The following is an 18320-nucleotide window of genomic DNA, read 5'->3' on the forward strand; positions in this document are numbered from 1 at the left end:
TTGCCAGTAGCCTGGCACTCCACTTTGGGATAGCTAAGATTGCAAATAATAAACTGGTGGTGTCCTTTAAATTTGGGCCAATAATAATAATAATAATAATAATAATAATAATAATAATAATAATAATAATCTTTTTTGAAATAATGTTGAAATGTCACAATTTTGCCTCTGGGAAAATGAATAGATATAGATTTAGCCACCAGGAGGCGATAAAGATATTAGGAGAAAAAGACGTTGATAAAGACGTTGACCTCCAGAAGGTAAAACTCATGACATTTTGTCATGAAAATAATGGAGAATCTTTATTTCTGTTTATGTTTACATACAAGATGTCTAAAAATTAAGTTATAATTATGTTAATTGTGACTTAAATTCATAATCAAGTGTTAGCTAAGACCCTCGAAGCTCAGAAGCCTGAGTTTATGAGGAGTACCTGAAGGCAGCATGACCAATAGAGGAGAGAAGCGCGCGTGTGTATATGCGCGTGCGCGGCCACCGACGCAGCAGCCCTGCCTATTATCGCCGCTGACGTCCGTCTGCCTCTTTCTCTTGTCACTGTGTTTTTCGGGAGGTGGAAGGGGGGGGGATCCCGTTTTCTTTCTTCCTTCTTTTACAGAAAACAAATGATATGTTTCCGACACGCAGCGGACAAATCTTCGTGTTCCGCCGCTGCTCCTCCGACGCCGGCGACTTTACGTTCACCGCGACAGCTCTTTCAACCAAACCGAATGAGAGGAGCTAAGGGCGGACTGGACTGAGAGGAAGAACCGGAGGCTGACTGGAAGGCTGTACATCCGCCGCTTTCTTCATAACACCCGCAGTTACCCATTGATTTATCTCCCGCGGCCCCGTTACATCTGTCGGTGTGTTGAAATGTTACCTCAGACGGTTCCTGCTTCTGTTTCCGTGACAGTTTCTCCGCGGGAGTCACCGTTTTGACGTTTGTCATCCAGAAGAAAAATCATATTAGCTAGCTAACAGAGAAACAGAAACTCCCCCCTTTTTTTTCCTCAACTCGACCCGTGGTGGTCGCAGGAGCCCTCGGCTGTGTGTTTTCTCTTTTTAGTCCCTTTCAGTCACTTCAATGGTCGCTTTCCTTTCTCCTCAGAAGACGTCGCAGCTCAAAGTCAATCGGTGACCACCGGGATTGTTTTGTTAACGTGTCCACCGAAATGGTACGGTAATGTCTGGAAAGTGAAAAGCCAAGTGGGGGGGTTCAGTCTGGGCTATTGTTTTTTGTTTGTTTGTTTGTTTCTCTTGTTTTTTTCTCAAATGAGGCCGGGCTGTTACAACATCAGAAAAGACATGAGGTGGATGTAGCTAACCAGTTTTTTTTTTTTTTTTTACGCATCAATTTAAGCTGGATCACTGTCTTGGGTGATCTGTGCTGCCTTCACGGACTATGACAATGAAGATTGTATGAGAAGAGAGGCTGTTTTTTTTTCCTTCTCCCTGATACACAGAGCCTGGTGTGACTGACTGCCAGAAGGGGTTTAACCCAGTGTGTTCACACAAACCTACAGCCTGCTTATTGTTTTTCTCCTGGACAGCGAAGCGCACTCAGGGACAAACATGTCTTTACGCACGGCACTGCCTGGGAACGAGCGGAACCCGGACCATGTAAGTAAATAAAAAATTTAAAACAAAACAAAAACACAAGGCCTCTATTTGTCACCTCTAGCAGCAGAAATAGTTAACCAGTAGGTTTTTATAGTGCTTCTGAAGAAAAATGGTAAATAATAATAAACCTTTAGGCCCAGAGATTAGTCTGCCATGTGCGAAGAGCAGCTGCAATCAAGCAAGGCCACACAGACAGGCTAATCTCTCCTGGCTCATTTGGGATGGGTTGTAATTGGACACACACACACACACACATAGGCTGGCCGGGATGGAGATGGGAAAACATGGATGAGAGATAGTGGGATGCAGAGTTGTGTATGTTAACATTCTTTACACACTCATGCAAAAAAATGCACAATTTTATTAAAGGAGTTGCCTTAAAAAAATCCTCCTAGACTTTCACCTCCACCTCCATTAATTAAGGGATATCTTCAGTGCGCATGTTTGTCTGCTCCCAGCTGATCAATAATTAATGCATCTGATGCAAGGCCACCCAGCACTCCGCCCTGGCCTGCACCCATCCCTCCCACCCACCCCCTTTCCTCTGTCAGTCTATCACTCCTCCATCACCTTCCTTCTAGCTTTTTATCTTCTCTGTCCCCCCCTTACCACCACCACCCTTCCACCCAGTCTAGTCTGTCCAGTTTCCCCTTTTAATGAAACTGTGTGACAGGCAGCTCAGTGGGCAGCACAATATTGCAAAATCTGCTGTGTCAGGCTAGCCCGGTTTGTCCTGCTGACGTTTTTCTGTGTCTGTGGCAGCGTCTGGGTTTTGTTATACGAGAGGGGACGGGGCTTTGAGTTGATTGGTTTTCTGAAGCATTTTACAGAATTATATTTGTATGTATTGATGCTTCTCCACCAGCTTGTAAAGATGTGAGCTTCTGTCTAACATCCCCCCTTAACCACATATTGACATCAGCAATGCAGCTGTTCAGAGAGTCTCCACCTTTATCTCAAGGGCACCTAGCTTACAGCAAACCAAACACCCCGAAACATCACTGACTCCCTTTAGATTGGAAGTGCTCAATAAAAGATACAACTCACCAAATACAAAATACTTTCCTCCTTTTTATTAAAGGACAGACTGTCACTATCCCAATCCTTGAATGTTTGCTATTTAGATATCATGCCAATATCTCCTGCCATCATGTGATGTCAGTGACAGCCACCGATAAGTGTTGTTTCACAGAAATTATCCAAAGATTAGCTGGTCTCCTTGGCGATCGCACTGACCTTAAACAGTGTATGGCACACTCTGTTTGGGACGCTCTACCTGAAAGATTGTTTCCCATCCTGACTGTAGACTGTAATATGAATGGTAGCATGGGAAAATACATGCAATCATACATAAAGATTAGGTTCCTCTGTGCAGGGACATTCACTCTATACATGAGAGATGCCGCCAACCTGCCGTGCTCACTACAGATTGTTACAGATAGGTGTTTATTGCCTGTAGTCCATGCCGGGATCCAGAAGCACGTTTAGAGGTGGCAGAATCCAGGAGGTAGGCTAATTTAATATTTTCATATGAACCTGTTGTGGTTTGTTTGGATAGTTCTTGTCAGGCCACACCCAAATGTAGGACTCTTAAAAATGATGCTGCATTTAGATGTAGCCTTTTTATTCCAATTATAATAATAATCAGATTAAAGAAGCTTTATCATAATAACGGTAAACTCACTTAGTCGCAGGAGTGATAAACCAGTTTCTTCCATACAAAGCAACCAATAATAGCGCCTGTTAAGTGTTTGCTACAGTTCCATGTTTGTCTAAAGTTTGCTTGTGGTTGAGTGTATTTGAGTACACATGTGGTGTCCAAGCTTGTAAAAGAGGAATCCTTTTATAAAAGCAGCGCAAGGGTATAAACTATTTGGCTTTGAGGTGGAGCTAGCAGGATGATGCCTGCGCTCGTTCAGTCACAAGCCACTCTCGTTAGCAACCTTACCATGGCAACAGCGGGGGGTCTTCCATATCCCCATTTACCCCTCCCGCTCCAAGCCCTCTTCACCCGCCCTTGTCCATTCCAACAAACACATGCAAAGTCCTTTTGCTCGCGTGCTTTCTCAGACGGTCTTTTAGTCTGTACTTAATCCATACTCTAACAGTCTCTTGTATTTATCAAAACATTAGCCACAATATAAGTTGTGACCTTCCTTTAGTGCTACTATTCCGCTTTCTGTCATTTCAACTTTTTGCCAGATTAAGACTGTTTGGCGTTAGAATGATGGCTTGTTGTGTTCACTCAAACTCTATATGCACTTTCATGATGCAACCTATAATGTAATATAGATGAACACAACTGCTTTGAACCATTTCCATCCAAGAAACCACTTAACTACTCTCTTATCATTAACTTAAGAGCTGTTTCATGAACGTGTTTGACAAGAAACAAGCAAATATCTTATAGATTCTTTTACCTTCGCTAATGGCTTCGCTAAAACTGAACGTTGTCTGAAGCTTTGATGTCGATCTTGACATTGAACATCATCACTTCTTGCAGACAGCAATGTTTGCAAGCTGTGTAGAGGTCAGAAGAGAAGCTACCGTAGGAGTGGTATGCGTGACGGCACATAATTAGTTTTTGATGTATGTGTGTTTGTGGGCGTATATTTGTGTTTAAACATGTCTGCGCTTGCATGCGTGTACTATGCATGTGACACAGAAAGTGAATATATTGCTTTTTCATGCTGTTTCATAACCTCCTGCGGAGCGTAGACCATCATAAACACACCGTTACACAACCCGACCCGTGATATTCATCCTCCCGTGGCTTCGCTATCTTCTGAGATCATTATCACTGTGTTGAGTTAAAATTCAGTCACAGCATTCATGACGCGACAGCCAGCACTTTCACACCAGGGTCCACAATTTGCATGTTCGTACTCTCTGTTCCCTCCGTTGCCTCACATCTGTTCAATCTTTCTCCTCTCTTCTCGAGTTACCCCACCTTTTTTACTTCTGTCTCCCATCAATTCCTGGATCCAGAGTCCCTCCATCCTTCTCCTCTTTTCACCCGTTGGACCAGTAAAAATGTTCCAGTAATGATGGTATCCACCTGTGCTAGTGTTTCTTTGACCATAAATGGAAGGATTACATTCTTCTTCATTGGTTGTAAAGGTGTTAAATCTTCTTTGCTAATAAAATTGTTCAACAGTCTTGTAGATAAAAAGAAAAATGTGTTGTTGTCAGACTAAAACAAACACACATTTTGAAGAAACCAGCTCCTCACCTCATGAGGAAACATTAAGTTTAACCTTTGTGACTTCATGTACAGATATCCAATATTGATTTGTCTACGCCTGTTTCTTTTGGCTTTCTAGCTAGCAAAGAAGCAGCTGAATCTGGCACAAGAAACATCACTGTTGAAACATAGAAAAAGGGGGATGGACAGTTTATTTGTAGTTCCTTAACATGGGTTGACTACTGACAAATGTCCTCATAAAGATATTCAGTCTTAATTAGGACAGCCTTGCCTCTATAAAGACAAATGTGTACCTTGAGTACATCATAGATGACCCACTTTTGCTTAACAAGTTTTATTGTTTGTGCAAAGTAACATTTTTAGTGGTGTACTTTCCCTTCCTATGAATATTTCCATTCTCTAAGGACCTCGTCCACCTCATACATCGTCTCTTTCCCTCAACACCTTGTGACCTCTAACACATTTTGGTCCACATGAATTACATTAGTCTGGTTTATCTGGTGTTGCCTTGCAAAATAATGTCTTAAGTCAACTTCAGATCAGCTGCAGGAATTGTGATAGCGTTTGTCTTCCTCTCTTGTTTCCTCGTTTCCACACAGACGATTACCTAACCTGCTAAACCTGCATCTGTTACAGGCCTGCAAGCGTTTGCATTTAAACTTCTGTTCTTGCTATTTTCTTCTCGGCGTCACATGCATATCAACTGGGAAATGACCATTTAGGTTTAGGGTTATAGTTGTAGATTCCAATTTAGGTCAGTGTCAATGTGGTGGTGAAGTCCAGAGCTGGGATATAGTTAGTGAAGGTACTCACAAGAGTAATAAACAGGTATCCATTGTGTGTCTGCTGCACTGTGGGAATGGACAAACTATTTTGCTTGGGGCTAGTCATGTGGTTTTATCAGTGTGTGTTAGAGAGAGAAAAGGAAGTCATATAGTAGGTGTGGGTGAGTGCTTGTGCTCACATGTATAGCTGTGTGTGGTTCTCACAAAAAAAAAAAAAAAGCCAACATGACTCCCTGTGTGCCACCGCGGCGCAGAGCAGGGCTTTTGTGTTCCCTGGACAAGCGAAAGATTCATGAGCTCGCTGTCACGACTTGTTACCCAAAAGCTGGCACCCACTTCTGATTCCTCCCCCCCCCCCCCCCCGATGGCATTCATTTCACCTAGAAACACCCCAGATACAGTCATAAACAACTCCAGGCTTTTAATCATCTGGTCTGCTGAGGCCAACTGAACCATGTATGATCGGTATAAAATTAGGCAGGTTGATATTAGATGACCTATATTGGTCACAATGCCTCACTCACGTGTGCTTTTTTGCACGCCGGCCAGCTAAACCCGACTGAAATGTGTTTCCAGTTACGGGCGCAACAGTAGCCCAAAGGTCAGAGAAGTGGGCCGGTTACAGGGAAACTTCCAGCTTAAACCCCAGAGAGATGATTGAGTTACCATCTGTGTAGTCTTAACAGCCACTACTGCGATGCCCATGAGCAAGTCGCCGCACTTCCAGATGCTCTGCTGACACTTGACAGCGGGCAGCAGCGGCAAACTGCGGTAGCACAGCTATGAAAGAAGTGTATGACTGTAGAAGCAGGGCAGTGCTGGGAAAAGAGCTTAAGTGCTTAGCGGACCTCGCTGTAAAAACGTCTCGCTCAAGAGAACATCAGTGGCAGGTTTTTAAGGGAAATTGGAGTATTCACTTTTCCCCTGCTCAGGATTAGTATTCCTTGCTCAAATATATTTTCTTGGAATTAGTTACCTTCCCTTCAACTTTCCACATTAATTTTCCGATCAATCTGAGCGGCCACTGCGGCGTCTTCTTCCTCGGAGTGTATGTGGATGACGTTTGGGTTTCTGTGGTGCTCATAACTTCCTTTTGTGCTGATCACGCCGACTACCGAGTTCTTTATTTATGCCAAATAAAAGCTGTTACAGCTGTTGGAAAACATTACTTGCTGTTCACCAGATACATTTTGTTTAGAGCAGTGAGTTTTTATTGTGTTGTATCAGTCAGGGATGAGAAGCTGACATTTATAGCATTAATGAAAACGTTATTGATTGAATGTAAAAGCAACAAATGCAAATTCATTAAGACTCAGCATGTATGATGGGAATATAGACTGTGTAAAATCTACTGTAATACAGTTAATCTGTCAGTAAGGCTTACATTGATGGCCCAACACATTTGTGAAATGAAAAGCATGCAGATACAATTAATTAAGTTAATTGCACGGTTGTGGATCGACACAGCCCCGCCCTCTGATCTTACATAATCTATCTTTAAGCAAGGCTGTTTTGTTTACACAGGTGTAGTATGTATACATGTGTATGTGTGTAAAATTGTATAAGTACTTTAGCAGTCCAGTTTCTAGGAATGTTAGATATAATTTTAACTTTTTTAGCATATAATCCAAATGTGACTGTCATGGTTTTCTGCCGTCCCTCCAGCTGTTATGTAATTGTGTCATAGGGGTTAAAGTGCCTGTATACTCCACCAGAATTGCTTGTCAGATGGTTCAGAAACCCCCCGCCCACCCACCCTCACGCCAGTCCAACATCAAGTTAAGTTGAAGTTTCGCTTCTCAGAAAGTAAACGTCTCTCCCAGCCTACGCAGAGGAGAGGATGTTTTGGGTAACCGTAGGTCGCAGAGAAGCTGACACGTATATATACACCCTCCGAATCTAAACAATGTGTATGAGAGCCTGACCTCAACCTCAAAACAAACAATGTGACATTCATTGCGCTGTGATTGGCCAGACACACGGAGGGAAGTGAGAAAGGAGACCTCTCTTTCAAGCCCTCTTTTTTTTTTTTTCATTCTTTACACAATGATTTTGAACAACTGAGAAACACATTTGACTTCCTTTGGAGCATAACCCGACTCTTAGTCCACCTGTGCTGAACAGGTGGCGTTTTCTGGAGATCAGATTTCTGTGTGAAGTGCGACACTGTTGGTAGAGTCTCTGTTAACTGTGAAACACACACACACACACATGCAGACAAACATATCACACAGATACACATTATTGCAAAAATATAGCAGCAAACATAGTAGACACTCTCAGTCACGTCTGTTGTGTTCATTGTGCAACGAGGCTCTTCTGCTGGTGGGCTTTCAGGTGTCGGCTTACCGACTGCCTCATTGTCCGCCCTCAGGCCTGAGCTGCATGCGGATACAATATCTGCTCTTCCTGTTCTCCTAAGTGTGTTTGCATCTGTACTGTCGAGCTTTATGAAGCTCTACGCCTCGTATGGATTTGTCAGACAGAGATTTAGCATTTAATACAGGATAGATTACATCATTTTAACAGGCGTCGTCTGGGTTTTTCACAAATCTGAAGATGTAAACTTTTAAACTTGTAGTCCATGTGTCTGTATTTCCACACACATTTTTTTTCCCCCATTCATGCCACCCACGTGTTTCGCTTTCCAGTCACATAAGTAACAGAGTGACAAATCTATATCGTGCCTTTTATAAATGTTCATCAGTTTTTTTTTGCATAGTCACTACATGGAAGCTGAGTTGCTTGTGGTGCACTTCTACTTCATGTCTCATGTTGTTTACTCTGAGCTATACGTGATAAAGACCGTATCATCTGATCATCTGGTTTGTGTGTGTGTGTGTGTGTGTGTGTGTGTTGTAATGCTCTTGTTGTTAACCAGAGGAAATGCCGCTTTAGAAACAGCTGTCACTGTTTCTGTCCATTAGCTCCTGCAGACAGCAGCAGCCCTGCAACAAGAATATACTTTTAATTGTTGTTCGCAGAAGCACAGAACTTGTGAACAGTCGTTGTCACAATCATTGCATTTCCCTTTTCAGTTTTTCCTTTTTAGGGTTTTTGGACATTTTTTTGCTTTTTTAAATGGGTAATAGCATTGTGGGTGCTGTATTACTGCTGCGTCATGAGTTCTTAAACAAATACATGAACAAAATCGTCTTGACCAACAAAATATTTCTGGTCTTGATCATTTTCTTTCAAACCAGATAAAAGCTAGTTTCAAACTTTTAAAAAATACCTTAACTTTGAAATTCCTCGTTTCAACCAATTAGGATCTGCAGTCGTCATATCTGCAGATATTACGAAGCAGGTTATGTCTCTCTGTCTGTTTTGTTTTCACAAAGCTTGTCTCCTCCCCCCCCATGGTTGGACTTTACAGATAAATTGCTTTTGGTATGAGTAAGAAGAAGAGGAAGAGTTATTGCGAGAGGTTGTGCAGACAACGTTGTTTTGTGTCAGACTGGAGCAGCAGAAACAACTGTAGAGAAAGGAAAGGGTGGAAGGTGCTTGAACATATGGCATTCAATGAAAAGTTCAGAGAGGATGTGACTCAGAGTTTACAGTCATACAATGTTAGACGGACGGGTGTGTGTGAAAACATCAAAACAACTTTTTCAGGTTGACCGAAGTGAGCAACAAATGAAAATCCGGTGAAAGTGTGAAAACCAGCAACAGTAAATGTGTCGGAGGCTACCAGCTGTTTCCACCGATGATGCAGTCATGTGTAGAAACGATGCATGTAATATCCTTTAAAAGAAAAATATGCTGCATACAGTTTTGTTTTTGTGGTTTTGGCCACCATTCTTCATGGTGATAGTCATAGTTTTACTCATCAAATTAATGGCAGAGATCTGGGAACATAGTGGCATTGCTAAATAGAAGTCTGATGGGGTAAAGAACACAAATAGTGATCTTATACACTGTATGCTTCAGCTTTGACCATACTTAGAGTGTGTGTGTGTGCATATTTTGGTTTAAAGTGCTTTTGATAATCAGGCAAAACTATCAGCTTGTTTACAACCTGTTTCTTTCTTGCCCTGTCAGGCTTCATCTTTAAGAAAATCACGTCTTTTTTGCATTTGTAGAGACTTAAAAATGTATCTCAAAGCATCCTGCGACACAGAGCAGAGAACAGATCATCACAGACAGAAGAATCAGAGGTCTAGCCGAGGAGTGACTCAGCTCTTTAATCCGCTGGTGTCGATCCAAACAGAATAAATCTGACCCTTACTCGGCCCGGGTCTGATGATGATAACGGCGTTGTGGTGAATGATATGCTGAGTAATGTGGCAGATCTCCAGAGGCGAACAGAAAGCATGTCTGTCTGTGTGTGTGAGCGTTTGCAATCCTGCACTGTACAGACTGAAGAATCCGGTTACACTTTGCATATCGGGGCCGATAATGTCACACAGGGGGAGGGAGGCCTTTAACCTACAATGCCGGGTATTCGTCCTCTTCATCTTTGTATTCTCTGTCTGATATCGGTTATTGGATTTAGATATCTCTCAGCACGTTAGCCGGAAAAGGTTCATATAATGTTGATGCTTTTAGAGAGAGTCTTTAAATTGGATGTTGAATAGCAGATAGAGCCTCACAGGGTAATTAATATCCTGTAAGTTTGCAGATTCAGGTTAATCTAATGATATATGAAGCCATTAAAACTGAGGAGAGGAGCCTTCATGATTGGTGCTGTCATGAAAAAACTTTACTGTTTCCTGACTCTGACTTTCATGTTTTGTGCCTGAGGACCCTCCTCGAAAAACAAGATGCAGCATCTCGACGGGTTTTTATCCTTCTAATTAAATTTTGAAATGAATGTACCTTTGCTACCGGTGCTGTATTTGACACACAGAACAGAAGCAATTCAGCCCGCACCAGGGGAAATATACAATAGTTCGTGTCAGAGAAGGGGAGCCGTGCAGCCAAATTGGTCTGACTCATAGTCTGGCTAATGGTTATTGGTTGAAATTTGAATGAGTGTGGCAGGAGCCAAAGGATCTCTTATCAGCTGTTAGGTTGCTTTTGTTGTCTGCAAATAAGGAAGATGAAATGTAGGTGATGTTTTGTTTAATTAGCCTATCGGAAGTTGAGATTGTTTAAGAAGGGTGGACTCACATTCGGGTGGAATCATTTTGATTTTGACTCATAAGCTTTTGGGTTACAGTTAGTCGTTTGCTCTCTCTCTCTCTCTCTCTCTCTCTCTCTCTCTCTTAAAGCACTCCTATTAGCAGCCTGTTCACTGTTACTCACGGACGTTTCGATCCAGCGTGACCTTCGTCTATTAAACAAGCACTTCTCTCCCACATTTCCTGCTGCTCTCTTCCGTCTGCTATCTAGTGTTGCCAAAATAGTCGAGAAAAAATACGCTATTGTCTGTTAACGATGATTTCCTGTGACGAAAGTGAAACAAACTCAACGAAAGTGGTTTTCACCGCTAGTGGAAGACTGGAATTATTGTGGTTTAGATCAAGGTTTTATGTGGTCAGTGCTGAAGTGGAAGAAAGCTGAGACATGAGAGCCGCTATCAGGTTTCTATGTGATGATGATGGTTTATGATCATGATGCTGGATAATAATAACGGGATAACTCAGTGTTTTCAGATTCATTGTAAGCAGATTTTCATCAGTCAGATTGAATCACAGGAAGAATTTTAGTGATTTTTTAGAAAACTGGTGCACGTTACTTGGAAAATCTTAAGAGCACACAAACTCTCAGCAGGGTCTCACAAAGCATGTGAAGATTTAATCAAGTAGTAGCGTCGGGCATGAAAACAAATCGATTTGCTTTGTAGATAAATAACATTAAGCTAATAGAATAAGTGTCTTCCAATAGTAAATATCAACCATTAAAAGAGAAAAAAGACAACTCAGACTTAGACTGCTATCTAAAGACATCTAATCATGGACATAATCCACATTCTTTTTGCCTAATGAGCAGTTAGTTTTTGCCAGAACGGATCCATTATTTGAAATGAAATGCTTCGTGTTTTAAAAGGGGAAAATCCGATCTGATAATAGTTAAAAGCCGAGCGAGGCCTCGGCCCCCCGAGTGTCAAGACAGCTTGTCCGTCATGGTCGCTGACATGTTTTTCTGGCAGCTCCCTCTTCCTTGTGGGGCCTGCCAGGAAACGCTCACTGCTGAGTGTCGAAGTCCGCTGTCATCGCTCTGACATCTGTCTTCAGGACAGGAAGTGACGCAAGTGAAGTTCACGCAACTTTCTGCCTCTCTTGACTCATGACGGATGACTGAGAGATGTGCTTAGCTGTTGACAAATTGGAGATAAGATTTAGCAAAGAAATGGATTGTGTAAGATTGAGAAAGAAAATATGTCAGATATTTGCTTTTTTTACAATCATAATTATATTTTTAGTAGTTCAGTCAGACTTAAACCTCAGGTACTGTGGTTGCGTGAGATGCATCTACCAGTCTACTGCGATGCCTAAACTGATCCAGTGGTTTAGATTTTTAAAGAGATGTAATCATTGGCTGGTATGTGCAGTATGTGTGGGGCAGAGTTGTCAGTATTAAGCCACTTTTATGACACGTTATTTCAGGTCTTATCAGTGGTTTAGATACAGTAGGGCTCCATGTTCTTCAAATTAGACATATTAACCTTTTGATTTGGATCTGTTTTTATCACTTAAACCTTCATATTTCCATTTTACATAAGCGATATCAAAAATAACAACATTTTAGAGAGATTGCAACCTTCTTTTTCCCATTTTTACACATGTTACCTTTTAGACTGGAAGAAACAATACGTGTTGAACTCATGACATCTGAGTAACATGTCATGTAATGTCAACTGAGCCTCTTTTCCAACAGTGTTATCTCTTTGCCGTGTTCTGTTATGTTATGGAGACAGTTTGTCTGCTTGGGCGTGTGATAGAGGAGGTGTGTGTCAGGGCCAGTGACACACCAGTACGAGGCCACAAGGCCGCGAGCCACAGCGGCTAGAGAGAGGAAGAGGAAACTGGACTGTCAGTGCGAGCGCAGCACACAGCACAGCACAGTGCATGTGCGTGTTAGCAAGAGGCTGAGGACGGGCGGGATCAAGGTTACGCCATTTTTTTTTTCTCTGCTGGGGACCGACGTCACACATCCTGTCTTTACACAATACTTCCCTGCCGACACACAAACACTCAGACGTACTCAGACTAGACAGTGCATCCACACAGCAGCAACAGCAACAGCAGGACACCTCCCTCAGGGCGTGGTCCATTGTTTGGTAACATGTTTGTGCTCATCACACTGTGAGTCTTGACGTAGCAGTTATCTGCCCCCCCCCCCCTTACCCCCCCTGCACCGCACCGCTCCTCCAGCTTCATCTAATACAATGATAACAGAGCGAGGAAGAAGGACAAAATCACATTTACATTATCAGCATCAGAGCTGACACGTGCAGAGTGAGAGCAATAACAGAATAAGCAAAATTACCTAAATTACTATAAAAAACTCATATAATGACTGCAAATGACATGACGAATATGACTGTAGCTTGAAATTGTTAATGTATGACAGAGAGGCAGCAAATTTGACAGAGTTTGTCTGCTTAAACGATGATTATTGTGAGTTTATGACGTACAAAAGACGAGCAGTTCAGTCAAATTAAGCACATATTCAACAGAAGAGAGCCGGATCACAAGTGTTTCCATTCATATGCATTTGGATTCAGCCGTACGCCCACACAGACCAGCACAGATGGAAGATAGCTGCTGTACTGTAGATTAGCTGAAGGAATGTCAGACATGCAAACATGCGTGCCACCGCAGTGCATGCCACCACATATTTTAGCCAACACTTATTCTTTTATACTCCGAACTGAAGGATGTAAAAAAAAAAAAAAAAAATTTAAGAGCAGTCTTTCATGATTTGTAAGCGCTCCCTCATGATGTGTCTGTGATATGCCTCAGGGGGGAGTTCACTTTTAGGGATGCAACTAACAGTTATTTTTATTGTTGGTTTAATATGCAGGTTAATTCTGTGATTAATCGGTTAATTGTTTGGTCAAATCAAACTGAATCGAAATGGAAATTACTCACAATACTTGTGCACAGTGTGACATCTCGATATGTCTGACAAACAGTCCAAAACCCCCAAAATATTGAACGTAAAAGCAGCAGTTTGTCACATCTGAGAAGCTGGAGCCATAAAGTTTTGCAGATCCTCTGTGAAAAAAGACTTGTCAAGTAAATTAAATATATCCCTGCACAGTCTGTTCAGAATCTGTGATGTTTCATACCAAAAAAAAAAAAAACTAAACATTGGGGGGGGGGGTCCCGGCTTTTTCCGGACGGAGCTCCGGTTCACTGCTGGTTTGGAGGAAGTTCAAGTTAAACTGTTCGAGAAGAGAAGCAGACACGCTGCACCTAACCGCTGCTTTAATGGCTCGGAGAGTCTTCTCACCTCTTGTACAAGTGTTAACTCTTTTAGAGGAAGTTCACACTCGATACAAAGTGGTTTTAACACAATGTGAACGTGTAAATTAATCGTGTTTAAAGTCGTGATGCGGTGATGATAATGCTGCTGTTGTTGTCAGGGCTGATCTGACTGTCACACTCACATGTTTGGAGTATTGTTGTTGAAATGACATCAAGCTGTCATTTCTGTTAGTTTCACAAGAATTAAAAGGAATAATTGACTTTATTTAGTCAGTGACAGGAGACAGCTTGGTGTCAGTATTGCATTTATGACTTTAATAGCTTTTTTTATAAAACCACCACAAGTTAACTTGAACCTCCACCCTGGAATCAGCTCCTGCTATCGTTAGCATAATCATGCTAGCAGTAAGGGTCAAAAGAAAGCTGACAAACCTGATGTTTCAGGATAGTTTTGTTTCAAAAAGAACTGAAAATCCATTTTTATCATCCACACAAATCATCATAATGACATTAACCAGGAAATTTATCAGGATTTATGTAAAGATTTTCATTAGACTGAGGGGGGTATGCAGCTCAAATAGCAACCAATATTAAAGACAACTTTGATTTTAGCATAATAGCACGGGTTAACTCTCTGTTTCACCAGCAGCAGACCAGCTCAGAGCAGAGAGTTTAGGACAAGAGCGCAAAGCGAGTTAGGAATGCAGGGCTTCGTCTCAAAGAATTGGATTTCTTTCACTTTGCAGGGACAAGGTGCAGCTTGTTTGCTGAATGTGCAAATCACACACACACACACATACACACACACACACAACCATCCACCAGCCCTCCACCCATCCTCTATACCAAACGTCACCCTACATGTATATCACACCTCACTCTACCACACACACACACACACACTCTGAGAGAGGCCTCCTCCTCCTGAATGAAACTGCGTGGTAATCAGAAGGAGTGGGTGAATCGATGGACCGCGCTCCTTGAAAGGAGAATGTGGGACGGGAGGAGGGGGGGAGGGGAGGGTGGATGGTGGGAGAGGGTGAAGCTCAAATTGATGTGAGGTCGCTGAAAATGAAGATAGCGGCGCGAGACAAAAGAGAGGGCGGGTCCAGGCGGTGGAGAGGAGAATAGAAGGAAGGGAGGCAAATTGATTTGTCTGGGGGATGGGATGAGCCAGGGGAGAGAGAGGAGGAGAAGAAGAAGAAGAAGGGGTGAATTAATGGGGGGGAAGGGTGAAGAGGAGATGAAAATGAAGGTGGAGGAACCTATTCTTCTGGGTGGCTTTAGCAACGCCGTTCAGAATCTATGTAATGCACAAAACTCAGTAGAGTTTTAGTCAATAATGGAAAGCACTTCCTCTAAAATCCATGAAAGCTGCTGCGGCCATCACTTTCAGTCTTATTGTTACGCTTGTGTTGTTCGGTTCGTGTTGCGTGGCGGCCGCTTTTGTGCTTCGTTTCTATTCGGAGCTCAGAAATCACCGAGGTTGGACCCTCGATGACTGACGTGTGTAGTTATCTTCATGTTGAGAGATGCATACTGTAGCTAAACAATGACTCAAACGTAAATATTTGTTACACGCCGCGTCTGGCTGCCAGTGTTGACTTGGTTGTAGTTAGTTTTAGCTCAGCTTTTGTTGGCATGTGTTTTGCACATTTTCCTTTCTAAATAAATGCGCTTTGATGTCACACTGGAGGCTTTTTTCTGTTTACTGGAACTTAACTTTACGATTCACGGGGCAACTCTGATGGGCAGTCGCTCCCAACACAGACAGATTGTTTCCTCTGTCTCTGCTCGCCGTCCTATAAATAATTTTTCTCACCGCTTACTTAAAATTGTTTAGGGGGTGTGTGTTTTGGAAATAGAAAAAGAGATGTAAGACTGAAGGACTGAAGAAGAGATCAAAGAAAGGAGGGGTGATTCCAGCCCTTTCTGTCCCAAATGATGCTGGGAGAGGATCTAGGGCTCGAAAGATGCAGACAGCCAATCAGAAGTCTCCTCGGCGATTGAATGAACGAATGGGAGGGAGGAGAGGATACAGGAGCAGGTCAATGGAGAAAGAGGGAGGGGGGTCATAATTTCACTTGTACAGATGTGTTTACTACTTGAGTTTTAATGTTAATAACATTAATGGTAGTTATAGTGTTGGTAATATTAGTATTATACTATCAGTGGTCTGAGTCTGTGCCCTTCTCTATGTGTCTGTGCTGGAAAATCCTTTGATCTTGTGCTCTGACCTCAGTGTTTACCACATCGGGTGCATCTCAAGGTGATGTGGTTTTATCAGACGTCTGTTCTCTCTCTCTCTTTCTCAGTATTCGTGTAGCTCTCAGACTGTGGAAATAGAGAGTTGTTTGTGCTGAGGGCTTGTCATGAGTTGCACGAGTTTCTCTTAGAGCGCTGTATTTGCCTTTTTTTTCCACAATATTACAGTATCTCACTCGACATGTTTTCACCTGTATACTGTATTAATCTATACATATCACTATACTGCAACAGTATAATCCCACCGCCGCCTTTGTTTACATACTGATTGTATTGTGGTGAAGCAGGTGATTCCAGGTAACGTCCCTCAGGAATTCTTTCTTCTTTTTTCTTTTGGTTGATTCGGTCCAATGAAAACAATGCCAGTACTTCTCAGGTTGCACCAAATAACCCAAACCCCAAATGCCACAACAGGCATCCCTCAGTTCTCATCAGAGAGACGCAGTGGACTTTAATAGGACTCATTGGAAACCAACACCAAGAAACAACCACTAAATACAAGGTTTTTGAACAGAATATTCTTCTATTTAACAAATTACTCGTGAGTCCAGGTACCGTTTACAACCTCATGGTCACTTCTACTAATGCAGCATGAGCCAAAATGAAACTAAGACTTTCACATGTATCCTACAAGGTAAAAATAGTGCGAGTTGTAGAATGAATCTCACTGACTGACAACAGTTTTATCAGCCACAAAATACCAAAGTATCACTGCCACAACTCTAGCAGTTCTCAGTTTTAGCTCGCAAAAGTGGTGGAAATTAAGGCTGCAACTAACGATTTTTTCGATTAGTTGATTATTTTTCTGATGAGTAGATTAATCCATTGGTTAACTTACCACTAAATAATAACAATAACTTTTACTATTAATCTTTCAACCTTTTTATTCAAGCATTTTCTCATATAAAAACTTATTTTACAAATAAAAATTCCCAACATAAAAACAATAAGATCATATTTTAACATGAAATCTATGAACGAGGAAACCATTTCAAACTTTAACTTTTAACTAATGATACTATTCATCACAACAGTTAAGATTTATGCAGCCTAATTAGGAAAGGTGTTGTTTACTTTATTCTGCTATTAATCACCGTAGATAGTGTTAAGTATGATTTACTTTAATGGCTAGTGCTGATTGTAATCTGAAATGCACTTGTATTATTTATCTGCAAATGGTTGCTGACACAGACTTACAGCGTTACGTTAATGGAAATCTTCATCATTTAGTTTTATATGTGCATTAACAAACTGCTTACGACGTGGAAATGTGCTGGAAAGCGGCGTTGCCACATTAGCCATTAGCATCTGCTGTAGGGAGTCTTTGTTGAGTTCTTGTCTGAAACAGATAAGGACTCAACAACGACTCCCAGGCACTGGCTACCGACCAACTATCAGCAAAACTCACTGCAGTAGTCCAAATACTCACACTGCTGTCTCACATATAGCAGTTGTGCTGCTGTGGTAGGCCGTTTCAGTTTTACAAAACATGCAGAGCACCATTTTATTAGCTCTCTGTGCAAAGAATTCCCACACTTTTAAAAAATTGGGTCAGGCCTTTTTGGATAAAGTCTCATCCTCAGCATGTCCAGAAGTGGGAGTCGCTATATTTGGGAACGAACATAAACAGTGCGACGCATCGACACATACCACGCAAACTGACGTAATCGAGTCAACATGTGGTTCCAGCCTTTAGTGGGAATCAGCAACCGAAAGCCAAGAACGGACATTTAAACGATACAGTTAATACAACTCATTTGTTTTAATGACAGTGAGTCCTAAAGACGGGAACTGAAGTATGACTATGATGCTTCTGGTGCTTCCTGTTCTTCCTCGTTTCCTCGCTCCTCATGTCATCCCCACTACAGATGAAAAGTTCAAGCTAGTTTCGTCTCTGTGGGACATTTCTTTTTCCGCTCAGGGGCTCGCAGGAGTGCAGACGGAGGGATTAGAGTTTGATGTTTATGCTGCGAGACCTCAGAACACACTTGACGTAAAAACAGTTCAGGTGGGGTCAGACTGAGTTTCTATTTTTGGAAAAAGTGGAGGGTTGAAGGGGGGAAAAAG

General features: G+C 42.0%; 1 protein-coding gene across 6 annotated transcripts in view; it reads left to right on the forward strand.

Moving 5' to 3' along the window:
• The first annotated feature begins 467 nt into the window (after nt 1–467).
• The window catches only part of mark4b (MAP/microtubule affinity-regulating kinase 4b), a 53485-nt gene continuing 35632 nt past the window's right edge, over nt 468–18320 (forward strand). For 2 of the 6 annotated variants that reach the window (XM_067595426.1, XM_067595431.1), the window contains exon 1: nt 470–1620. In XM_067595426.1, the coding sequence (XP_067451527.1) occupies nt 1573–1620 (48 nt within the window). In that variant the 5' untranslated portion in view covers nt 470–1572. Of the gene's footprint in view, nt 1621–18320 lie in introns of all 6 variants that reach the window. The other 4 variants (XM_067595428.1, XM_067595430.1, XM_067595429.1 and 1 more) reach the window with 4 other exon arrangements.

This window comes from Thunnus thynnus, chromosome 7, assembly GCF_963924715.1.
Source record: "Thunnus thynnus chromosome 7, fThuThy2.1, whole genome shotgun sequence".
NCBI lineage: Eukaryota > Metazoa > Chordata > Actinopteri > Scombriformes > Scombridae > Thunnus > Thunnus thynnus.